Genomic DNA, 26780 nt, shown 5'->3' with positions numbered 1-26780 from the left:
TGCGCCGAATGTTTTCTGTTCTGCTAGTACAAAACTAGCCGCTGACCTTGACAATAGGGTATCGCTTTCTCTTCGCCCTCTCCTCCCCTCCAGACAGGACTAGGGAGCTCAGACGCCAAGATATCTGCTGGGCATAGTATATACTTTAATACTCCATTTGAATGATAAAAAAATTTTTTAATACTTTTCGTGAATGATCAAACTAAACAATACAGTACACAATGGAGATTCATAAATGAGGTTCATGATTATAAAAAACATGGCTCTGAAAAACCTGAAAATAGTCCAGTAATCAGACTATCTATTTATTATCACCTTCTCTCCTCTTTAAATAAATCTTGAGTGCCCCACCCCTGGGCGTTACACTTTTCATAAAGTTCTGATGAATCATTGCTTCGATTCACCCATTGTCAACCTCCATAGCATAGTCAGGAGGAAAACCAGTATTCGGTGCGTGGGGCTCTGGGTTCGAATCCCTGTAAGGCATTGGTATAGAATTTGGAATCATTGAAAATATCATTGAGATAAAGATAATCATGAAAGGAGTAATGAAAATATATCTGGTTGTTGGCGAAAGCTATATACCATTAATTAAAGAAAATTTACCCTATCGGCTGTTAATAAGTTTAAGTTTAAAAATGCAAAACTTCGTATTAAATTATTAAATTAAATGTTGCAAATGATTTATTCATCAAATATGGCCTTAAAAATATTGCATTATTGGTTCGCTACGGAGCCAGAAGCTGATTTATATACTAGAGAAGGACAATAAATAATCGTCGCGTTTATTTTTTAATTGAATTGTCAAATATATTTTTGCAAATCACACATACTTTAAAGTTTCACAGGATTCCACAAATTAAAATAAATTCATAACATATGTGGTAGCCACGATTTATAAACTACATAATTTTTCTAATGGATTTAAGAAGTAATACCTCCATAATATTTAAGAAAAAATTCATGCACATAATTCTTTCATTTATTTATAGTATCTCAGTCGATGACAGTCTATGATGTCAAACAATAACAAACTGCATTACGAATGTAGGTTATGTTATGTACTTTGTTATAGTTTAAAAACTGTGGAATATTATAAATGGTTACTTGATTCATTTGTACTGGTAAGTTTTATGTAATTGTCTGTTAAGTTCTCAGTCGCATGTATCTAGTATTATCAATGTATACACACTACAGTTTTTTTTAAAAGAAATGTATTTTTAATTGTCTTTTGAGAGGGTAGAAGTATTTTCCTTAATTTTATACTTTTACTAAATGTTAATGGTAAGTGGATTGAAGTAAGCGCTGTCTCGGCTCATTTTCGTGACAAATACTTACATAATGGGTAAATATGTAGTGTACGGATTAGCGTCAAAAAAAATTTTAAAAATCTGAAATAACTTTCATTATATGCTCTTTAACGTCCTCTTTTCAATACAGCCTGCGGAGATAAGAAATTCCAATTACTTTTTGAGATATCGTCGTTCTTATTTTGCAATACAAGACCTATGTAATCATTCGACCTTGCCATTTTATATTTTGCCGTGTGTGCGTGAATGCCTAAATAACAGAAATTTTCCATTAGGTAAGGTTAGTTACATTATAAATACTTCAAAATAAACGTAAATTAAAAATAATATCGGTAAATATGTAGTGTATGGATTAGCGTCAAAACATGATATGCTCTTTTACGTACTCTTTTTATTACAGCCTGCGGAGATAAGAAATTACAAATACTTTAGGAGAGATCGAATTTTTTAATTTTCATATTTGGGCGATATTTGTTAAAAAAAAATTTCAAATTCCGAAAATAGCGGTATTTGTGAAAAAAAATGCTAAAAATCCGAAAATACTTTTATTGTATGCTCTTTCACTTCCTCTTTTCAAAACAACCGGCGGAGATAAGAAATTCCAAATACTTAAGGAGATATCGAATTTTTTAATTTTGCAATACAAGACCTGTGCAACCATAGGACCGTCGACATTTTTTTTATTTTGCTGTGTGTTCGTGAATGCGTAATTAATAAAATGGTCGATTAGGTCAGGTCAGTTACATTATTAATACTTTCAAACTAAGCCGACATTAAAAATAATGTGAATTAATTTTAATGGCTGTTTAGTTTTAAAATATTTATAATGTAACTGACCTGATCAAACAAACCGGGACAAAGGATGAACAGTAGGAACTAAAATGGTCGATTAAGTCAGGTCAGTTACATTATAAATACTTTCAAACTAAGCGGACATTATAAATAATGTGTATTAATTTAAATGGTTTGTTTATTTTAAAGTATTTATAATGTAACTGACCTGACCAAACAAACCGGGACAAAGGATGAACAGTAGGAACGCACGTAATTTTTTTTTTACTTATTACTTGCGCAACACTATCCAAATAACAAAAATAAAACATTAAAATTTGAAACGTTAAAAACTCACCTAAATTAGAGGCGGGTACAATTCCTTTGCTATTAGTAGAAAATGATGTAGTCGTTCACCCACGTCGCGAAAAAAAAAAATCATACTCGTAAACAAGAAACAATGGTGGCCGCATGATGCACAGGTATTATGAAAATTTAAAAATTCGATATCTCCTAAAATATTTGTATTTTCTTATATCCGCCGGGTTTAATGAAAAGAGGAAGTTAAAGAGCACAGAATAAAAGTAATTTCGGAATTTTTAAATTTTTTTTAACAAATATCGCCCAACTATGAAAATTAAAAATTCAATATCTCTTAAAGTATTTAGAATTTATTATCTCCGCTGGTTGTTTTGAAAAGAGGAAGTGAAAGAGCATATAATAAAAGTATTTTCAGATTTTTAGCATTTTTTTTTCTCGCAAATACCGCTACTCTACATATTTACCTAAAGGAACACTAAAAACTGTACCATTTTTTCTGATGATACATATTGTTGTCATTGTGTCACTTATAGGGTAAGCATGTTATTAAAACCACACATGGTAGAAACACGATAATAAAATCACCCAAATAGTTTACTATTCATTATCTGATAAAGTTTTGTATATTTGGTTTTTAAAGAGAAATAATAATCATAATCCTTTATTGTCACTTAACACATAGTGCAATAGACATTAGCACATTAAATAAAAGTACATAAATTACATATGTAGACATGTAATTTACACTAGCATAAATTTACTCAAACTTAGGTTCAATTAAATTTACATAATTCCATTCATCAATTGTAATTGCTGTTGTAATTATCTAAGAGATGGGGGGAGAATCCGAATTAATAACAATGTACATTTCGTCTCCTTCCTGACACATTTCATAATAATTCTTTAAAACTTTATTTTAATATATCAAATTTTCTTCTGGTTTAATACTTGTTAGGTTAACAACATTAAAAATAAAGTGAATTGGTGGGAACAGTTGCTTACGTTAGCTACATTAAAACTATCAAAATATGTAAATGGTTGGTTAGGTCAGCTAAATTAATTATGTTTTACATATTCATTATATATTACATATGTTTTAATAATGTAGCCTACTTTACCCAAAACACCTTATTTTTGTGGCCAGAATCGGCAATGTGTAAAAATCTAACCTTTGAAACATATTAATGAAATCAAATAATCACCAATAACTTACTACTTTATACAAAAATTTTTTAAAAACTCACCTTAGAAATTACTTACAACTACTAACAACTTTAAATATTTTAAATGACATTAAAAGTTTTGTTGCAAATATTCCACATGGTGGTAATTATGGAAACAGTTTCCTTCAATGAACATGCTACTGAAAAATAATTCTGTTCTGTCTAATGAAATAACACAATTATAGCTTTGCCATTGTACAGACTGAGGATAAGTTAGATTCGAATCTGAAAAATTACCGGATTGTACCATAATTATTGTACACACCTTAAAAACACAGAAATTCCTTCGTGCAACAACTGCCTAAGTCAATTCCTTAAATTAATGCATATAAAACAGAATACACACACACACACACACACGTGTGTGTGTGTTCATGAACTTATACGTGTTAATAAAATGTTTTGCAAGACCGTTCTTCAAAATTAAATAAAAACATAATTGTTTAATTAGGATAAGTAAGATTCGAAACTGAGATTCGAATATGAAAACAAGCATAATTTTGCTATATAAAAATAAACTAGGCTATGATGCAACATTCGGCTTGGTGCAAACGTTTAAGGCGACCCTTGGTTACACCACACAACTTTCAGAATTGGGGGATATGGCACCATTTTTTACCACGAGTCTCCCTTTGTGGTAAATGTGTGTATTTTGAACAGACTAGTCAATAAAAAATAAACTGGGCAATGGTGCAACATTCGGCTTGGTGCAAACATTTAAGGAGACCCTTGGTTACACCACACAACTTTCAGAATTGGGGGATATGGCACCATTTTTTACCACGAGCCCCCCTTTGTGGTAAATGTGTGTATTTTGATCAGACCCTATTGTGCATCCAAACCAGAGCATTAATTCCTGACAGGTTGTTTTTTAGCAGTATGGAGGCACGAAGCGCCGACTTGTTATGTGCGAGAGCACGTAACCTGATGTAAAAAAGGAATTATTATGTTTGATACATGTAATAATGACATACCCCTTTTTTATGTCAGGTTACGTACTATTGCACGTAACAATTCGGTGCATTGCGCCTCCATACTTTTAAAACAAATCCCTTTCAAGGGTTGACACTTGGGTTTTGATGTGCAGTTGGGACTCATGTATTTTTTAATTTTTATTTACCTTCCATTGCATCACAAAATCCAAATACAAAATATACACGTACATATGTATTGAGAGCCTCAGAATTAAGTTGCTTCGTTAAAGCACAATGATGGTGACCACATCACTGTACATGCTACTTAATGTAACCTGTAAACTGTAATTTTTTAGGAACCAGTAGGTATTTAAAACATCCTGATTCAGGGGGAATAGCAGAACATCTTTAGTTTTATAGAAAACAGTTTTTGGAATTCTACTATTTTATTTACGAAAGGTAGCAACATGAAAATTTTTAAGTTGTGTCATATATAAGCTACAGTGCAGGACAAACATATTGCAAGATTGAGTGCCCAAGGATATTTTTCAACCTTTTTGACCAGACCCCTGCTTTCCTTTCTATCTCACTTACCTCTGGCTCCCTCAGCTCAGTGCTGACTGCTCGCAAGATATTTAGCCTGCTTTATGCGTGTGCAAAAAAAAATTGTGAGTGAGTCTTTCAGTTCTCACCAGTGATGTGTAAACATATAACCTCAATAAAAGCAAATTCATGTGTTCTCATGTTGCAAATAAACTTATAGTACAAAACTAGGACACAAAATTTTATGTAGAATTTTTTAAATAATCCAGAGCATGATAAATATATGAAAAGTATTTATTTGAGGGAAAAACAGTTAAAATTTTTCTCCTTTTTAAAACCTAACTATAATTATGTTTATCAAGATGGTAGGCTACTACTAATCTCTCAGGGTTAGCCGAACAACAATAGTACCGAACGCGTCACATGTAAACGGCTCAACGCTGAATGTGTTTTGGAGGTTATATTTCTTTAGGTGCGTTGTAGGTGAAAATTTAGTATGCACCAGAACTGCAATGAAATAAGTGCACTTGTACAACAGAAATTTAACAGGTTGAAAGCCCAATGTGCATCCATGCAGAAACTGCTATAGCCATGAGCCGAAATCATCGAGATGGCAGACCCACGTGTGACAACATGCACCTGTATATATTAATTTTAGCGAACATTGGGGGATGTACTAAGCATATTGGTGTTTCAAAGTGAACTTTATGGTAGTGAATGTATTCTGGAATATATTTTGTAAACTTGAATAGTCATAAAAAGATATTATCACAACTTTAAAAATACCTATAATTTATTAGCCATTTATTATTATAACAAATATTTTGTCAAAGATATTTAACATTTTGTTTGTCCTCTAAAGCATTACACAGGCATTGCTATATTTTAAGTATTTTCAAACTAAAAGTTACAGTCCATTAGATATATTAAAACAAAATTACCCTGAAACATTTTAAAACACATATTATAACACTAAGTATATGTATGTATATTTGTTTTTGCTTAAATGACAGAAATGAGTCTGTAAATTCTTCATAGACACAAACCCTAACCTTATTGAGCTGATTCAACACCTAAGATTTAACACTAAATTCTAATGTTAAACATGGTGTCGTCGAAAATATGTAGGCTAACAATTTCTTGTGTGTCTACAGAATGACGAATGCTGCACTATCTCTACAGTTCAATATTAACTAAGGATTGTCCAAATTGTTAGGGTTATTTTTTTAAGGTGTCATTATCTTATGACTGTAAATTATTACATAAAGTATCCAAGGATAGTTGTACTATTATAAAGTTTACTTTGGCACACCAGATCACTTAGAACACCCCCTGAAGTTTGCGAACTTAATTTATACGGATGAATCACGTGGGTCCCCAATATTTTCAGTATTTCTGAGACTCCCACGATGGTAGCACCGTGTTTACACACTTCCGTTTCAATTGACTTCCGTTCCTTTCATGAAATTACTCCTACCAAATGCTGTACATATACAGAGAGCTAAGATGTTTTCACATTTAAAAATAAATAGTGATAGAACCAGTACAGTAATGGAAAAAAAAGTGCCGTTAAAATTTTTATTAATATATTTAACTAAAAAGAATAAAACTGTACCATATACTTTTATATTGTATCACTTAAAATAAAGTATTGTAAAGTTTTTGATTGTGTTATACTATATCACACACTATGCTACAAAGTTGTTTTTCTGGCATACTTTTTTTTAAGCACTTTTTGTACTCACAGTATAAAACAATTTCTTCTAGTGTGTCACATTTTTTGCAGGATTATTTTGTGGATGACCACTGGGCCAAACTTCCATCAACATGGAGGGAGACACTGAATAACGTTGAGCCTCATGAGCTATGTGGATTGTTGGGTTCTGAACCAGCACAGTGGTAAGTATTACCTGTGCACGATGATACAGTTACATGGTCTGGTTCGTTCTTCTTATCATGAATTTGTGGAATGGAAAGTCTGGTATTAACAGATATGCCAGTGAAGTAGGAAAAAATCACTTACTAACAAAAAATTAGCACTTTCAAGTGCTTGTGGTAATAAATTGAAACTACGTATGTTAAAACATTCAGAGGGCACAGTATCAGATCAAATGGATAACAGAGTTGGCAGTACGGGATTGCTACTTGTTTCACATCAGTGAGTCTTAATGTATGTGCTGATTCGTTTCAGGATTGTACAGGTTGTATCTTCTCTTGAGGCAAGCGGGCCCACAGATTGGCACCGATGTCCTAACTGATCCTGTGCGTTGCAGGTCGCAGCATTACCAGAGAGCAGGCAATTCAAAGATTCACTTGTCATTGGTGAACAAGTGGTTGTCTTGTTGAATTGGTTTTAATACTTCATAGGCCTATTTGTATTTAGTAAAGTTTCTCAGAGTCGTGTGAATGAAATGTTTGGTTTTGGACTCAAAGCAATGTTAGTTTTGGCATGAGGCAGAATGTACACTAGACTGAATGTTGATCTAAACAGAGCTTTTAGAAAAATTTTCTATTAACCATGTAAAGTCATGACATAATTAGTTTTTGTCAGGAGACACACATTAAATAATAGTGATTATTGTCCACTGTTGGAAATAGTTGGAAGTAATTACAGAGTCCCCTGATAACATAAACATCTGATCAAAGTTAAAACAATGTAGACTATGCTTTCACCTGTCTGCGTCCTGTTACACTGGCACCAGCAGTGTCTAGTGGCACCAGCAGAGTCTAGAAACTTATTTAATTTGACAATGGTATCTTAAGACTTGGCAGAGTAAATAAAATGCCATAACTTAAAAAATGTGACCCTTGTTGACAGTAATAATTTTACATTATTTGTTTTCCGCACTGCGTCTTCTCAACCGATGCCGCGGTGGTTGAGTGGTAAGATCTCTCACCTTCCCGACAAGGTCGAGACTGGATTTTTCACAAGTGGGAAGCATGGCCAATGTTTCCTCGAGGGAGTCGTCTTCTCTGTACTCCCTTTTCCCCACCCACACATTCCGTCAGTGCTTCAATCGAATCCCTCGCTGTGTCTAATCCTAACATCATTGAGACGTTAAACTCTCATTCAGTCAGTCATCTCAGTTTGTAAAGGTAGTGATGGCGGTCACTGTGTCTGTACCCGCAGTCACGGCGTGGTGTGGCCTCTCTCGCTGCTGGCGTTCCGGGCAGCTGGGCGCACTCTTGTGCTGCCTCGAGAGAGGACTGGTGCGTGGCTGCAGTGGCTTCGCTGTGACTGCGCGAGCTGCCAGGCTTGCTCCGAGTTGACCAAGAGACTGTGCCGGCGTGGCGTCGTGGACACCACGGGCCTGGGTCGGTGCGAGACGTCTCCTCGGCTCGTTCAAGATGATGGGTTGAACTTAAGTAACGACGTAAATAATCTCGGAGATGATGTGGAAGCTCGGTGCATTGTCCATAGTGATGAAGACGATTTGGCAAGTAAAGAATCGGGCTTGATGAGTTCAAGTACGTCAAGCTCAAAGATCATGCGTGTCTTTGAGAAACATGTGAAGCCAAAGAAACGTCATGAGATTTTCAAGATGGCACAGGTTAGATGAGTTTTCTTTTCTTTTACCAAATGTAAATTTAAATAAAATTGATTGTGATAAGGTAATATTTAATTTAATGTCATACCTAATTTGTAGTAAAATTGTAGAGTTAAATAGTTAAGGAATTTTAGAAAGGTTATTTAGTGTTTAAATTTGGGCACTAGAGTTCACATATTACTGCATATGCTTTATAGTAATAATATGTAATAATTCCCGAGATTTTAGGTTTATACATAAATAGTTGATTTATTTAAATTGTTCTATTATCACCTGCTATATTGAATGTTGATTTCAGTATAGGTTTCTGTTAATCATTCTGTACATTTTTTTTTTTTTACCCATATTCAGTTCACCTAATGTAATAAATAAATAGATAAAATGGTTTTCTTTGGGAAATAATATTCAGTGTAAACAAGTCATTTTTAGTTTTTGTTATTATTTCTATTATTTCTATAATTAATAATTGTATTTTTGTTCATATTATATCATTACTTGCACAGTAGCTTTGTCCAACCTAGTAAAAACTGAACAATGATCTACTGCGTGCAGTAAACTAAACTTGTGTTATTCATATAGCTACTACTTCCATATCACACAGCCTTAGTTATTCTCAAAATTCATGTCACACATTTACCAGTCATTGATGGCTTTTTTTTGATTGCAAGATCATTTTTGGTTTTGAGAAGTCTTTATTATATCACAACTTATTTGATACCAACCAATAAATGTTTTAAAAAACAGTGTTGTGGAAAGGAAGGAAACTGTGACCTGCGATGTTGTGCAGGTGGCAGCCCGCACTGCTGAGCTGCAGGGTTGCCACTACGTCATAGACGTGGGGGCTGGCGTAGGCCACCTGGCTCGAATGTTGGCCTACAGGTTCGGACTGAGAGTGTGCTGCCTGGAGGCACAGAAGAGCTTGTCAGCCCAGGCAAGGTGTGCATCTATTTCATGTTCGTTTCTTTGCTAGTCTCATTATGTATTGTATATTTCCACGGTTGAGTGAAATGAAAATCAGGACCTTAACTTCTCACAAGCTGGTACTATTCGAAAGTCACACAGAAAGAAAATAAGTTTTACATGAAGGCGCTGTTGTGACTTTCTCTGGCTACACCAGCTTCCATTGGTTAAAATTTCATATCTCGATCTTATCCCATTTATGAGCTACAAGCTTCTATGGACAGAGTAGCGACAAAGCTAGTTTAAGCCTGCTATCAGGCTTAACAACTTAATAAAAAAGGAAAAGTTAAGAGAGCCTTCAATATAATAAATAATAATAGGGTGATAAAAAAAATAAAGTAAAAATTTCTATTCTGGGCCTTTATCCATTACAGCAGCATAAATATACATTTTACATTACGTGAAAATAATTCCTATCATATTAATTGTCTGCATCTGGGTTTTAAGTTAGTGTTCCGGGCGCCCGCTGCACAGGTTATATTGAGGCCGTTACTGCCGGTGATGACGTCATCTGTTTTCTGTCCCCCAATGCAATGGACTCATCCTGGATGTGATGATGTAGCTGCGTAACATTTAAGCTCTTTTTTTCTACAGCCCCGAGTTGTGCCCTCTCTCGTTGATATGCAAAAAGAAAATAGTTTTGTATCCACACTGGCCACCCTTATGGTTGTGTACCAGACGACTGAACCACCGTCCTGGGATCACTGGATGTGGACAGTCCGGTAACTTGTTACCCGCCGGCAGAAGCCTCATCTCAGCACCTTCCAGGACTTTTCCTTTCATACCGGCGCCCCCAAAACTGTTACACCCCTCCACCCGGGTCCGCCGTACTCGTCGCCGACCACTAAACCCATCTCTCGACCTTTATGACCACTGTGACCGTCCGAGACCTGCACCGTGACCTCCGAGGCCTCCCTCTGCCTACTACTGTTCGACAACCACACACCGAGTGTCAGTTCTGCACACCGGCTGCTGCAGCTGCTGCGAGCAACGCCTGACGTCTCAAAGCTGGCACGACTTTCAAACAGATGTCAGTTTCAAGTTTTTGAAAACCAATGCCCCTCATGTGCCATTTTAAATAGCATATTTTTAATACCTGTTAGGATTGTGAAAACTTATATTTCAACCTTTTTCACTTTCCGAAATTGTTGTTCACAGTTACTAATTCATCTGCTTCCCACCAAGGCGATTCATGTTCCAGGGTCAAACTCGTGTTTTTTTGGGAGTGGAAACTTGGTGGATTTTGCTGTGTTCAGTGGGTTTTCTCAGTGTTGTCTTGTTTTCCCGGCATGTGCACTCCCATCGCTGCTTACTCTGCACTGTTTCTCATCCGTCTGTTTTTCCCTAATAGTCAACAAGAATTGAAACATTTAAACTAGCTCATTAATAATGGCATATGCAGTAATACTAGGCATTGTATGTTTACTTTCATTAAACCCCATTAAATATTATGCAGCTGTGATATTTTTGAATGGTTGATTTTAGAAGTAGGGACAGTAAAGTTAATGGGGATTACAGCAGCCTAGGATGAACAAAATCTCCAATAACACATTTTAATTTGAAATTTGTCTTAGTTTTCAGTTTCCCCAGTGGTATAATTTTTTGAGGTATTGTTTTTCCAGTTTTTCTTCAGAGTAGATTCTTTCACGTCACTCATTGATTTTGCCCAATGAGTATTTGACTTCTTTGAGGTTAATTTTCTTCAGTCTTTTGACAAAAGTTAGATAATTAAGTAGAGAGTTTCCATTTTTGTTTTAATTTCACAGTGTCATTGCATTATATACCTACCTATGTTATGAACACTAAGCACTTAAAATTAAGAAAATTTTTTTTTTTATATAAATTTGAGCTATGGTAAAATTTAGTAAGATAAACCTCCTTTTAGCATTTTTTCTGTTCTAATGAGTATGAATATAATTTTCACTTTATCAATCCAATTAAATTTATTATTTAACTGTTTTTAATAGTAACTATTTGTCCTGATTAGTAAGCGTTTATATTTTTTAGGTTTAAAAATTTTCTTAAATGGGTTTCACTATTTAACAGTTATAATCTGCCTCATAATTAACTCAAAATCAACTGTTTTATTTATATTAGACTTTAAAACACACATATGATGTAGGGACTGTTTTTTTTAGTATGTTGGAACTTTTTCCTGCTAAACTTCTTATAATCTTTCACAGGAAACTGGATAAGGAGTTGGAGTTGACTCTGTCCAAGTATCTCTCTGCGGAGGATCTCTCCCGGCTCTCTCGGCCGGTGCACCTGAACACCACTCTGCACTCAGGCATAGACCCACTGCAGTTTGTCAGTGTATGTTCTTAAGCCGTTGCAATTTTTTTTTTCATTTTCGTGATGCTTTTAAGCATTAGTATCTATAAGTTATGATCAAGGTAGACTGAAAAAAAAACAACTTAAAATCAGTATTTTGTTTGTGGAGAGAATTTAACAGAATAATATATGATTTAAAAAAAATATTATTTTTTTTAATTAAATTTCACTCTTTTAATCGGGAAAAAGATATCTTTCAGTAAGAAAAATCACACTTTTTAGCAGACCAAATAACTTCCATTTTCACTAAAATTATTTTTTCTAAACATTATGTCAACTAAAATGTTTAAAACAACTTATAATCTTAGTAAAAGAGCACTGAATAGTTATTAATAGTTGGTGTGGAACTAGTATATTAATTATCATCTCTAATTCTCTGTTTTTTTTTTTTTTGGGTTTTGGGGGGGGGGGGGGGGGGGGGTGTTAACTCTCTCTGTGTGTCTCGGAACTTCAGTTAGCAGATGACAGGTTTAGCTGTGCTTTTTCCATGTAAGAATTTAGTCTGATAACATTGCTTGAAGAAAAAGTTTTTGTAATGAAATATTTTGTCTCTGGTTGCTAGTTGATACAATAATCCAACTCAGGATGTAGGTAGTTCTTCTTTATAGCTAAAAAAAATTCTTAGACAGTTCTTATATGTGTATTTTTCATTAGTTTACAAATGTGTGTTATAATTTGTGTAGATTCTTTATTGATATCAATGTTATGCACAGCATTCTTTCAGTGTTCTCCTTGGATTTGTTGGCAGACGCTGTCAAAAGCATTTGGTAACGTCTCTCCGTCGGAGCTCAGGTTTGGCATAGTGGGCCTACACCCGTGTGGAGACCTGGGACCCATGTTGCTGAGACTGTTTCAGAGTTGCGTTGGTGCCAGTTTCATCAACATTGTCGGCTGCTGCTACATGAAGCTCAGCCAAGGCCCGTGAGTACAGAGTGAGTTTTAAACACGTGTTCCGTGTTAAGATCGTGCTGGTTTGCGGACAGTTTGAAAGTTAAAATTAGTCATCCGCTTTCCATTGGGAGACCCCACATGGTACAGTAGGGTGTCTCTATGATGTGAGAGTGAGCTTGTAGGAGCATAATGCCGGCATTAAATGTGCATTCTTGAATCCATGGGCTATTTTTTGACCATTTGGCTGTGTGTGTGTGTTTGTGTGTGTGTGGGACGCCTTACACGTGCATTAAATTCCTAAGCTTGCCTGACGCTGAGAGCAGGCCAGGTCTTTGTGGAATTGTGTGATGGGGGAATTTAGTTAAGTGTCCCACACAGGTGATATCACACAGTGAGAGTCTTCAACTGGGTCATGTGTCCCTTACGTGGTGAACATGATAACATACTGTGGATGTGGTCCCATTTTAGATCTTTCAGACAACCAGAACTATGCATATTTACTGTATTCATGTTATCAAAAATTTACCTGTCAAATTAAATTGTGTTTATTTAAATCACCTGCCCACCAATTTTACCTTTAAAGTTTTTTTTTAAAAATTTAGGTGTCTATTGTATATCTATGGCTATCATTTTACTTTGAATTTAAAAATTTATATTTTAGTTTTGAGTTATATCTGAAGATAAAATTTACTAGGCACTTTTCTCTTGCTACCAATATTATGTTTCTTCCTCAGACAGGCCACTTTCCAAGGCTACCCTTTGAGTGACTTTGTCTCCCGAGAACATCACGATCTGAGTTATGAGGCCTGTGAACTGTCCTGTCACGCTGTGGAGGCCTACTCTGAACGTCTTGCCTCCGGCAAGTACTCTGATCTGATGGTACGTTGAACCCGTGTTTGGATACATTAATCAAGAATCGGAGTGCCTGATGCATTGCTGTGGAAATTTTTGGAAGTTGCTTTAGATTGAAGAACCACCGCAAGGAAAATTTTTTTAATGCATTTTGGTATCCTCTCATAGTCTGTAACTATGTGAATTTGTACAGCAATGATTGTTCTGGAACTGTCATTGAGTATTCTGCAACATTGTAAATGTTATACTGTTATGTGTTTATCTGAAATTTGAGAATTTTCCATCCTAACAAACATGAATATACTTTTGTGTTATTATTGACAATCTTGTTTGCAGGTGCACTGCTTCAGAGCTGCACTGGAAAGGATAATCGTGAAACATTGGCCACATTTGCGGCACAGTGGCATTAGGAGCATTAAGCACAACAACCAGATGACGTTTGCTCAGTGAGTGTACAGTTTATGTTAATCGAGGTTGAGTGGGCTCTCCATAAAAATCCTTTCTTGCCCTGGTGATGTTTTGGAGGGTAACCATGGGCTAGCATTAGATATGTAGGTGACAAAAATTCCATGTATTTTTCTCGTGCAGCCGAATGATTTCATGTTGAGGTTTGTGAAATTACTTGAGTACAAATTTCAAGGTTTTCAAACGTAAGCATACACTTGACAGTAATTATGAAAATAAGCATGACTTAGGTAGTTAAGTACATTTACAGTAAATCCCTGATTAGAAGTTTCTCAAGGTATTTAGAAATTTAGATTTAAACTTATTAAAAGAGTAAAATTGTTTGCTAGTGGGTAAAGTTCAAAATTTTCTAAACTTACTTGCTGAGGACACTCCACTTCGCTGGATTTCTTTGTGGTACATCTGTGCAGTTCATTTCGGTCCAATAAATTTGAGAACTTTCTAGTACATTCTCACACAATTGTAGTATGTTAAGTGACAGGTGTTTGGTGGTCGATAGTGGGTATTTGGTGGCTAGTTTATTCTTGTACATTCGAAAACATTCTAGTACATTCTCACTCGATTGTAGTTCGTTCAGTGACGGTGGTTTGGTGTTCCGTGGCCAATAGTGGGTGTTTGGTGGCCAATAGTGGGTGTTTGGTGGCTAATAGTGGGTGTTTGGTGGCCAGTTAATTTTAGTACATTCGAGAAAATTCTAATACATTCAGTGAAGGGTGTCGGTGGTAGCTGTTCAGTGGCCGGTGGTCAATTCGCAGGCCCCCACACATCAAACTGTAGAAATCCCGAACGTTATAGGAGGTTCTGAACATTTTGTAGAACACTTTAGTCAAAATGTATGAGAATGCCAAGAGGTCAACCATTTTAAACCACCATATCTCCCACACCACCACAGGTACCGACATGCGATGGGAAATTCGAGGTTACTACCACACACAAATACAAGTGCTCTCCATTGGTTAGTTGTGGCTGCAAGGAAAAATATATGGACACGCACATCTGTTTTATGTATGTGTGTGTGTGTGTGTGTATAAATGCAGGAAATTTTCTTAAGTGTGATTTTCTTAAGAGGGTTTTACTGTATATGTATTAAGGGAAAAAAATAAATAAATACTGGCAATGGGATATTAATGTTTTCTTTTTAAATGTAGTAAAAATAATATTGCTGTCAATATATTTTCAATACACACAGAACAATAAAGATGTCTTTGTCCTTTGAAGATGCTGTTAGTCTCTTTGAAAATTAAAGCTTCAAATACACCATAATGTTTTTGGCTTCTGTGGCAAAATTATGTACATACTTAAATTTGTTCTGTTTCAATTTTTTTCATACCATGTCCCGTGCCAAAATTTTGTAAATTAGCCTCTATATACTGCAAGGTAATGATAATTTCAAATGCTTTAAGTACAAAATTTACATTAATCAACTGTCACAAATATGAATATTTCAAATCAGATTTTTTAAAAGGAATGATATTGATGAGGTGTAAGTTACCATTAATGTGTTTCTGTTTTACTCTAATTTTTTCTCCTCCATTTTGTTTATGATTTCTTCGTAACTATAAATACAGAAGGCAATGCACGTGGACTGTAATTTTTTTAAGTTACTAATAAGTTTATAAAATATATTTTAAATACTTTTTTGATAATGTAAGAGGGAAGTTTTTCTTCCCATCAATAAATGTTATTAAATTGTTAAATACTATTAAAGTAAATTAACTGAAGTATGTACATATGTACTATTACATAATGGATTTGATGTTGCTCAGATTTAGGTTTGTGAATAAAATGGTTCAACGTGATTTTAATTAGGTTAGTTCTTTTAGCCAAACCAGCTTATTTGCAAACTAATGTTTTCCTCATGCCACCATAATTATCGAGTTAAGTGTTAAGTTGTGGTCAAAAGGTGTAGGGGTGGAAGTTCAGACTCTCCAAGTCCTCTCCCCTTAAGGCCGTGCATGGGGTAACTAGGCCATTTGAGCGGTAACCATAACATTATATGGTGTAGAAATGAAAATAAAGATTTAATGAAGTCCCTTGAGTGCTTTCAAGAATCTGCGTTGGGAGTTTCATGCCTAAAAATTATTCTAAAAATAATGGTTTTAGCCTTTTTCACTCTTCTAAAAATACATATTAAAAACAAAATATGGAAACACAACTGTTCATCAGCCCTCAATGAATTCATAAATGCTTTTCGTTAACTGATCACACTGATATCTTTAGCAGTTTGTAAATTACGAGGTTTCTTTTGAAGCTCTGCATAATGTATGTGTGCCCAGATAGGTGGGGCTCCTTAAGAGGCCACTCCAGTGTTTCAGGGGCACTACGCAACCCGCGTTAACATCATAAGATTCAATGCTATTTTCATTTTGCTTATAACTAATGAACTAATATAGATTTTGAAATGATGCTTTCTTTATATGTAAGACAACGATGCTCTTATCAAAGCCCCTTTATTCAAAAACGAGCATAAATTATGGTTTTATACTAATCTTTACTAATATGCATAAGTGTATTGTCTAGGTTTGAACCATAATTTATGCACGTTTTTGAAGAAAGGGGCTTTGATAAGAGCATTTTTGTCTTACATATCAAGCAAGCATCATTTCAAAATCTATATTAGTTAATTAGTTATAAGCAAAATGAAAATAGCATTGAATCTTATGAGGTTAACGCGGGTTGCGTAGTGCCCCTGAAACACTGGAGTGGCCTCTTAAGGGATGACATTTAGTGGCTATATTGCTTATTTTCTGTCATTAACTCTTGGTTTGTTTGCTCATTTTTTTCAATATTGTGCTGGAAATGAAGGTAGTGAATTTTACTATAGCCTGCTCAAAAGTTTAAAACACACGTTTTCCTTATTAAGTAACATTTCTGTTTCCATTGTTCTGGTAAAGTCTATATCGCTTCTAAGAGGTTTGGGAACCACTTGATGAGAGTTTTCATTAGAATTAAAAAAAAACTGTTAGCTTGTTGGCAGTTAGTGATACATGGTTTGTTATACATGTTGTAAATAGGTACTGCATAGCAGCCACAGAGAGACTGAACATCAACATTCCAGTAGAAGATTTTAGCAGTGAAGAAACTTTGGAAAATCTAAATCAATGGAAAAAAGTGGTAACTTTCTATTCTTTGCGGCTTTTGCTCGCTCCATTGGTAGAAAGTATAATCTTATTGGATCGTGTGCAGTGCCTTAGAGAATCAGGTATGTGTTATACATACTGTATTCTATGAGCTAACATGTTGTGCTTATCTTGGTGTTTATAACTTCAGTATATCACTGGAACACCGCCTGCATTCTGAAAACTGTCAGCTGCAGGAAATGCCACTGCTGATATTCTGAAACTACTGAGAAATTTTTTTTGTGTTATGTATATTGCTAAGAACATATATATTTATAATATATATTATTTATAATATTATTTATAATATTATTATATATATGTTGAAGTGAAACTTCTTTGCATCGGAGGAGAGTAAAATTTCAAGGCAGAATTTTAATGCAACATTTTCGTGTAACATTGTTTTTGAAACGTTTCTGATGCGAAAAGGACAAAGAATAAATACGTAGCAAAATAGATATAAAGAGACCATTATGCTGTATATTTTGCTGGACTTATTTATGTTGTCCTCTATGTGCAATGGTTCGTTCCCTGCCAAAAAAAAAAAAAAATACAATTGAGAGAGATGATGACGAATGAAAAAATAAGACAAGAGTGTGCACATGCGCTTATTTCAGAAAATAGATATAGGTATCCTATACAGTCAGCTGTGAATATCTTAAATTTTATATTTGCTACCTGCACCCTGTGTTCCTCCTTGTTAAAATAGCAGCGCAGAAAGTGCTGTTGAGACATTCCCTGCTTTTCCTGCATAGATAGCACTACCTGTTATGAATTTTATATTTCATTCACTTCAGAGATTTGGCGTGTTCCAAATGGCAGAATTGTTTGAAGAAACAATAACATGCACAGTTTTTCTTAATTGTGTTTTAGTATTTAAACAGTTAGTAATATTTATTGTTAATTAATCATTATTAGAAAATTGTCTCTCTCTCTCTCTCTCTCTCTCTCTCTCTGTGTGCTGTTTTACTCAAAGAAAAAAAGGTTTTGTGTTTTAATTCTGTTTATTGAAGTGCTTTTGTATACACATTTTTTTTTTTGTTTTTCCATCTGGTGCATACACAAATAAATCAGAAGGTTTTCTGGTGCGTGAGCAGGCCACATACACTGTCCATGTGAGAAGCATAGATTTTCCAAATATAGTCCACACACTTGTAGTGATTGTCCTTATGCTTTGTTGGTGGTCATTGCAAATGCGAGTTGCACCGGAAATTCAACTGGCATGTCTGTTGAAGTCATTAGGATGCGTGGCAACAGTACATCATCTCCTTTAAATTTTCCATTTGAAATTAACTCAGATGATTTGCGGCGGCATGCTTGCAAATCAAGTGAATTCAAGAAATCAGTTGGATAATAGACAACTTCATCTGGATTCATTACAGAATTGATGAACTTATATGTTGTCGCTTCGCCTGATATTTTGTTTTGAATGCTGAAATTGATGGCATTGACATCATTGTTTTTGGCTGCTATTATAACACATGCACTGAGCCACTGGATTTTTGTTATTCTGTGCAATATTTGAGAAACTTTGTGAATCAATTTGTCTATGGTTGCTGTGATTTTTACAGAAGTTTGTTGGCAATGTGAGACATTGTGTGGATTCATTGATTGCCATTTTCCCATTCCCAACAGTTGTTTTGCAAAACGTTCAGCGGATGCATCATGTTGTAGTTAAAAAATATTGTTCTTCAAAGTCAATTTCTGAATGTGTCGTCATAAAACTGATATTTGAGACATGCATTAAGTTCATCAACGGCTGTTAAATGTGGTAAACTGGTAGAGTTTGTTGAAAAACACTGGATAGTAAAATGAGTGCGCCACCAAAGATCTGTTCATTTCTTCTCAAATCTTTTGGTGTATGAAGCGCTTCCAATGCTTTTTGTGCACCATAGAACATTCATTCAGTATAATGAGTTGACATGATTGGAGTTCTTCATCCATTTCAGGATTTATGTTGATATTGCATTCTGGTGTCTCAATGATTTGCATATTCAATGGCAGTTTCATTGCTGAAAGCACTGTTTAGCCACCATCCAAAAGAGTTGCCTCCAAATGATGGGATTGCCAGTGCAATATTTTTTAGTGGTCATATGGTTGCTAAAATAAGTGAAATGAGAAAAGTTATGCCTGTACCTCTGGTTGCATCTAGAAAATACATCTGCCACTTTGGTTTGTAATTGCATACATAATTATGTCATACGCTTTGTTTTGTTCTGGAACCAATTTCGGAAGATTATTTTGAACAATTGTACCCAATTTGTGGCATTAACTGCTGCTGAATTATATTAAATACACACATGTGTATTTAATACACACCTATTGTAAAATGGTTGTGTTGGCATGCACACAACAACTCACCAAAGTTTCATTGCAATCGGATGAATGGTATAGGAATAGGACAAACAAAGAACATTCATTTTTATATGTATATAGATAATTTTAATAGTTTTTGCACTAGAGATAAATGCTTAGTCATTTATAATAAGGTAAGTTGCACACACGAAGGAAAACCTGCTCTTGAAATTTAGAATTTACATTACTGTGCAATTTTATTCCATCTATTAAAAATTATGATTTCTCTAAATACATATTGTAGTTTTTAGTTAGTGAATTGTGTTGATAATTTACTGGTATTGTGTTGCATAATAAATGTAAAATACATAGTAATTCATATGTTTGTACATGAAACAATACTGTAAATTATTTTGGAAGTTATTTGCTTCATATGTTAGATTAAATTTTAAATTGATTACTTTTGATATATTGAAACATTTACTGAGACCTTTTAATGTTTTCAAAAAATATAATAGTATTTTAATAATTTTGGAGATTGTGTTATTTTGATTTATTTTTTAATGTATAGTATGACTATGTGAAATTATTTTATTTTATAACTGAAAATACCTATTTAAATGAACTATTGAAGTGAAAAATCAAAATGAATAGTAATTGACATTTATAATTTTTTACAATGTATTTACTATATTAATTTTTAAGTTTTAGTTTAAATAATTAATGTAATTTATAACATATTTTACAGGTATAAGTTGCAACTTGGTTCCTGTCTTCGATCCACGCCTCTCTCCTAGAAACCATGTGCTTATTGCTACAAAGGATCTATACTCTTTATGACTTGTTAGTGCTGTTTATTTTATAACTTTATAAATAAACTGTCATTAGAATTTGATTTTTTTATGTTATGATAATTGAAAACTATACTATGGTTAAAGCCAAGATTTTATGGTGTTATAAGAAAGGAAATTTTGTCATTAAAAATAGTGGATTTTGTCTTTATCATCAAGAAAAATTAAAACACATGTAACAATAAGTACATATCAAGCACAATTACGTTGATCAAAAGCTTCTACAACTCATGGTAAGACACTTTAAATGTGTACATTAAACAATACTATGATATATATTGATGTTCCTCTATAAACTGTATGGTATCATCTATAAACTGCTTTTATTTACTTTACTTTGAATAAACTATGTATAGAAATTAGAAACTAAATAATGTTTTTTACTTTGTACATAACATTTTAGGTTTATAAATAAAAACCTAAACTAACATTTATGAAATAGTTTATTTTAATAGCTATAATGAGGTAATTGAGGTGAATTTTGCTGCATTTCGGTGTTATGCAATGTTATTTACTTCCATTTTGGTTGGCTGTGTATTGACTTAATTTGGCTGTTATCTGTTTTATCACTATTCACCATATAATCATGCCTATAATGCTATAACTATAGTAGGTACACCACTTTATGCTGATAAATCATTACAAAACAGCATACATATGTATTTCAGGGTCTTATGAAATGAGTGTGTACTTTGTGCAAGTGGTAACACAATCTGCCTTAAGCTCTATACGTGGTTAAAACACAATAGGGTTAGGGTTTATATATTTGATCTTTCATGGTAGCCAGATACTGTGCTGAGAACATTTTTAAACACATTATATTTACTTGTATGTACAATATTCAATGTACAAGAGATCATAGCTTTTTAAAATTTCACTGTTAATAGATTGTCATGGAACACTTTGCATATATCTATTTACTTACACTTTTTTCTTTACAGTTCATAATAAAATCTGTACAGAAAAGTGACAAAATTTAGTTATATTCACATCATGTTTATATATAAATAGTGCAGAATATTCATATGCACACTTACGTAAAATAGTGAAGCCACTTTGTGGGGGTAAGAATAGTTAAAAAGATTTTTGTTTCTCAAACACATGCAGATAAAAGTTTCTTAAAAAAATGTTTGTGTACTGTGCAATCACTAATTTACTAGGGAAACTTGAAAATTGAATCCTTACATGATTATTTTTTTACTATAAAATTGTTTGAACGTTATCAGTTTTTTATTATTTCTGTGATGTGCAGATTTTGAGTTAGAACTCAAGAAATCAATGCTACTCTTGTACTGCATGTTGAAAAGCTAACTCATCATAGCTGGCTGTCATTGCCCATTTATTTACCACTAGAAAACATTTTCTGTTAGAAAAGCTATCTGATGCTTTTCAAATTTGTGGAAACATTTTAAGGAATGATTATAAAATTTTAAATACAAAATATTTTTCTCCCATTGCTTTTTGTTTGAATTTTGGTATGACTACATAAATGTGTAGTTGTGGTTTGTGGGATATGGTAATACAAATCGTGACTAAAATAAAACTTTTAATTAGGTTAAGTCAGCTACATTAATAATATGTAAATTACAATTTTTACAAATTTTTTATGTATTATTAATGTAGCTGATAATATTACCACCTTTCACTTAGTTATTATTTGACTTAGGAATTTCTAAAAGCTGCAACTTCACACATTTACCTAGTACTACAAGAATTTGCTTCCTAGGTTTCATGTAGTTTTGCAGATTTATTTTGAAAACTTTTTATTAAAAAAAATATTGTGACATAAATTTCAGTGTGTAGGTGAACATATATTATGACAGTAACAAATAGAATAATAAATTGTTGATCATAACAAACATGAACATTCTAATTATGCAAGTTTTGTGTTTTTCTGATTGTAAATGTATAGGTAACTACGTAGCCATCTCAGCCACACAGAGAATCTGAGGAACTTGGAGCGTTAATAAATCAATTGATCACAGACTTTTTCAGATGTACATCACACTCACACTGCCCTAGCAGTTAAGCTTTCTGCAACCACATTGCTACTGCCTTTCTTTGGTTCGTATCAAACCTTCCAGACCTAATTAATTTGTGACCCCCCCCCCCCCCCTCCTAATAAGCAATTAATCTGTTGATCTTGGATAGAAGGTAGGTATAAGTGGTTTGTTGTGTAGCATTCTCAACAGTTTCTTACAAGAACCAACGAGGATGAATACTCATCGAGGTGGAGCATTCATTGCTTTCATGACAGTGAGACTTCCCTTGATGCAGCTAAATGTTTGCTGTGTTTGTGTTTGATTACGTATAAATACAGTCCACATCAATTTTTCTGTTTAATTCTCACACACATGACATTTTCATACCTAATTTTAACTTATTCAATTTTAGAATGGTAGTTTTGGTATGTATGTGAGCACACTTCCAGTCAACTTGAGGGCCCAGGGGAAAATAATTTTGTCTGGCCCCCTCCACATTAGTAAATTTATAATTTTTCTCAAGCCCTAAGATGTCAAAAAACTTATAAGACTAAACGTTACAGTGGCCCTAACTGTAATGTGACCAGTGTATGTTATGTAACGTGTAAGGTTTCCAGTAAAATATATTATTTCAGCAATACTCTTATCAGAATAAACCCATGCATAGGAAAAAAAATTTCAAACCCCTCCCCCCCATTCCCCCGGTTCCTGGCCCAAGGGATTTGGCCCCCTGCCCCCTCCCTCTTGACAGGCCTGTACAATAGTTTTTTTGGGGAAATGAGAATGATATAACTACTACACGCCCAAGCCAACTGTGGTCCCGGGAAAAATGTGAACTACCCAAGGTCAGACGGACCCCTCCCTCCGCCGTCATCCCATCCGCCACACTGTCCCCTCCCTCCCCAAGGGTCGAAGCGCGTCACGTCACGGGTGGGACGGCAAGTAGAGTTGTTACCATAAGTCACGACACAGTGCGCGGATACGGGAGTATCGCTGTTCAAGTATTTCACGGATCCTTTGAAAGCGGAGCAAGGTTTCGAAGCGTGTGTGACTGTAATATAACGTGTATTGACAAATGGCATCGGGCAGTACAACAAAACACAAAACTATACATAGCCAGTTACATAGCCGGTTACTTTTCCAGATGGGTGCAAGATAAGCTTATTCCAAATCTGCCTGCTAATTCGATGGTTGTAATGGATAATGCCCCTTATCATTCCGTTCAGTTAAATAAGCCACCAACAGCCGGTACAAGAAAACAAGATATCATCCAATGGTTACAAAACAACAACATTCCGCATGACAATGATATGACAAAATGTGAACTCCTCCAGCTCGTTCGTGGTCGACGTCCACCTCCCAGGTTTTGCATAGATGAGATGTTAGAAGAACATGGGCATGAAGTAATAAGATTACCACCATACCACTGTGAGCTTAATGCTATTGAGTATGTATGGAACATTGTGAAATCACGTGTTGCTGAAAAAAATGTCGCTCAATCATCACGTATCAGTGAAAACATCACAACAGAAGCAATCAATAGCATCACCAAAGAAAAATGGCAAAATGCTATTTTACATGTAAAACATACAGAAGCAGAGTACTGGACAGGTGACTGTCTAATGGAGCACGAAATTGAGAAAATTGTTAACTTTGGCGAGTCCAGCTGACAGTGAATGGGACTTTTCGGACAACAGCAGCACATATTCCAATGGTAACATATCAGGAACTGAAGAACTAAATGGCTGAGTGGTTGTTTGTTACGTGCACTATGCACGAAACTGTGTTGAAATGATTCTTGCATTTTTTTCATTAATTAATCACACAAACAATATTTTCTTTGATTATAGGCAAATGTATACCGACATGTATGTTAAATATGGTGCTGAGTGAAATAATTATTATAACACAAACGGTACGATGTGATGCTGTGACACACTTTGGTACACACTGTGACATCTTCGTAGACACTGTTTCGGTGTTTCATACGACTGTACGTTCACCTTATCACAACATTTCTTACTGCACGACTGCGCTTCATGGCCATCGTTGCGTACACTTATGAACGCATGTGTATACTCCTTGCTTCCACAGCTAACAGTATTCCCCTACTGCCAACCTCTCCTCATTCCCCACCCCTCTCTTACTGCGACACTAGCGCTCCCGTCACTCCCCTCCTCGGGATCACAGTTGGCTTGGGCGTGTAGTAGTTAGCACACACTCAATTTTCCAAATTATTGTCCTTTTAGCTCTATGTCCTAGCAACATATTATGAACCAACATTCCTAGTGAGCTGCAAATATACATAAAAACTAGGGAGCTGAAACAAAGTAGCTAATGACCAGTAAATTATATGAAAAAAAATAATTGGAACTGCTAAGTTATAGTAAAAATGCTTGTCTGCCTTGAATTTTACTATGGTAAAAACTTAGTGTGATCACTTTCCACTGATCTTAAACAAAAAATGAAATTTGGTTTAATATGTCACATACTTGTGAAATACTCGTAGTTGAGTGCATATAAGTTGTATTTTTTTCCACTAAGTTCATCACTGATCCCATTGTGTCTATCATTATCCCAACAACATTAAAAATTGCTTGGAGGTGGAATAACAAAGTTTTTATACACATTAGATTTTCTTGACGATATGGTAATTTAACACTAAAGGATACATACAGGTGACTACCTACCAGTCATATTTGGGATAATACAACAATATAATGCTTGGTTTATAAATTTCTACTTTTTATTAGTTTTTTTTATTGTGTCTGGACTAGTAAAAGCAAAATTATCCATTTTTACAGATGTATTCTGCACGCTGCTAAGAAATTTTTGTGTAAATCTTGCATGCATCATGGACTTAGACAATTCAGTGTCCCTTACGGACTAGGCAACAGATACCTACATATAATTTTTGAAATTTTTACTCTCCGTGTAAATTAAGTATAAAAATATAACTTTTCATTTTGCTTATATTATTGATATATTGTATAATTTCGGTATTGGAAAATTTTAATATTTAGTACTAGTTAAATTTTATTGTTTGATAGTGTAGAGTTGTTAACATTTATGAACTGTTTTTAAAATATATTTTATGGAGAATTGTTTTGAGTGCCTTTATGAGAAATTTGCACTCCTGACTCGTGGGGAAAATACTGGAACACAATATTTATCGAGTAACTTCCAAACTGTATAAAATTTTTCCTGTACAGTAGTACTGTGGTTGTAACATTAAGATTAAAATTATGCTCCTGAAATTGGTATACGAACACAGTTTACTTAGAATCTGGAAATTGTCCTTCAGCGGTCCAACTACGCGTACTGCGCGCGGTGCGTTGCCATGGCGATGCCACTCGCACCCTCGTCGTCGCTCTCCTCCGTGCTGACCTTCTCGAAGCCCTGGTGCCGGTCCAGGAACTGAGAGAACTTGAAGCCCTCGACGGGCGGCACGGGGAACTCCCAGCGGTCACGATGTTCGCTGTAGCCCCCGGAAGCACAGCCTGGACAAGCAGAACAGCACCTGTAACTCCAGGGTTGCTGGCCCTCAAGTACCCGCAAGCTGTCCAACACATGCGCATATGCACACTCAGGCCAGTTTATATTCACTAAGCTCCTTTCAGTACCAACTACCAAAACCAACACAAATCTTTTTTATCTTTTTTTTTTCTCTACTGGTATTGTGCTCTTTTTGACGTGACGTCTAATAAATCGATGAATGCCCGGCTGCACGCACGAAAAAGTGTCCCACTGTGGATGTCCCACTACGGATGTGTCCTTTATGCTCATTGTACGCATGTGTGGCATCTCTCTTCATGCTCATTGTACTCATGCGTGGTATCTCTCTTCCACTCGATTAGAACAACCATCGATTTGACTTTTCAATCATATTATCGTCGTTTGAATTATTAATATTATGTAGTTTAACGATCGTCCACCGATTTTCAGTACAATCGGTACGGTTATTTAAAAGTAATGTTCAAAATTCAAATACGTTTTGAACCAACAATGGTGTTTTACAGTTACACATAATAATTCAAATTACACCCGGGATCTTTTGCACAATGTTTTAAAAAAATATTGTAACACATTATAAATAAGTTTGGTGTACAAAATTTATATATATATATATATATATATATATATATATATATATATATATATATATAACATCTGAAACCACATTTCTTTAGAATGGCCTCGTGGGTGTGTGGATAGCGCACATAACTCATAAACTAAAGGTTGTCCGTTCAAAACCCGGTAGCTGCGAATTTTTTTTTGTACTTGTAAAAATAAATACGGCGCACGGAACATTTCAAAAGTAATAAATATATTTGAATGAATGCAAATAAAAGTAAATTTATTAATTCAATTGCACATTTCATTTCACTCCTTTGTATCCATACA

The 26780-nt window shown here is 34.7% G+C and overlaps 2 protein-coding genes across 4 annotated transcripts in view; one reads left to right on the top strand and one right to left on the bottom strand.

Annotated features, from left to right (window-relative positions):
• Positions 1-981: 981 nt before the first annotated feature.
• On the top strand, positions 982-26313 carry LOC134530496 (methyltransferase-like protein 25B). Of its 2 annotated transcripts, XR_010074829.1 has the most exons (11): positions 1011-1124; positions 6869-6981; positions 8213-8633; positions 9418-9566; positions 11774-11903; positions 12670-12842; positions 13547-13691; positions 14001-14110; positions 17144-17331; positions 20292-20627; positions 25681-26313. XR_010074829.1 is itself a non-coding variant. In XM_063365360.1 (10 exons), the coding sequence occupies exons 1-10, from the start codon at positions 1014-1016 to the stop codon at positions 20381-20383; spliced, it is 1632 nt and encodes a 543-aa protein (XP_063221430.1). In that variant the 5' UTR covers positions 982-1013; the 3' UTR covers positions 20384-21074. The 2 variants fall into 2 exon arrangements, 1 of the variants encoding a protein (XP_063221430.1); XM_063365360.1 differs by lacking the exon at positions 25681-26313 and having other exon boundaries at positions 982-1124; positions 20292-21074.
• Positions 25105-26780, bottom strand: part of LOC134530494 (peptidyl-alpha-hydroxyglycine alpha-amidating lyase 2) — a 52986-nt gene continuing 51310 nt past the window's right edge. For both annotated transcript variants that reach the window (XM_063365358.1, XM_063365359.1), the window contains exon 10: positions 25105-25876. In XM_063365358.1, the coding sequence (XP_063221428.1) occupies positions 25689-25876 (188 nt within the window). In that variant the 3' untranslated portion in view covers positions 25105-25688. The remainder of the gene's footprint in view (positions 25877-26780) is intronic.

The sequence above is a fragment of the Bacillus rossius genome, chromosome 3 (genome assembly GCF_032445375.1).
Source record: "Bacillus rossius redtenbacheri isolate Brsri chromosome 3, Brsri_v3, whole genome shotgun sequence".
NCBI lineage: Eukaryota > Metazoa > Arthropoda > Insecta > Phasmatodea > Bacillidae > Bacillus > Bacillus rossius.
Note: the sequence above shows the minus strand (reverse complement) of the source record. Positions and strands in the feature narration are given on the sequence as shown.

Bases quoted from the DNA above. Each gene is read 5' to 3' on its own strand.
- LOC134530496 (XM_063365360.1), top strand. From the start codon at position 1,014: ATGATGTCAAACAATAACAAACTGCATTACGAATGTAGGTTATGTTAT. The intron at 6,982-8,212 runs GTAAGTATTACC...CTGTACCCGCAG, and splicing joins GGTTCTGAACCAGCACAGTG to TCACGGCGTGGTGTGGCCTC. The intron at 13,692-14,000 runs GTACGTTGAACC...TCTTGTTTGCAG, and splicing joins GCAAGTACTCTGATCTGATG to GTGCACTGCTTCAGAGCTGC.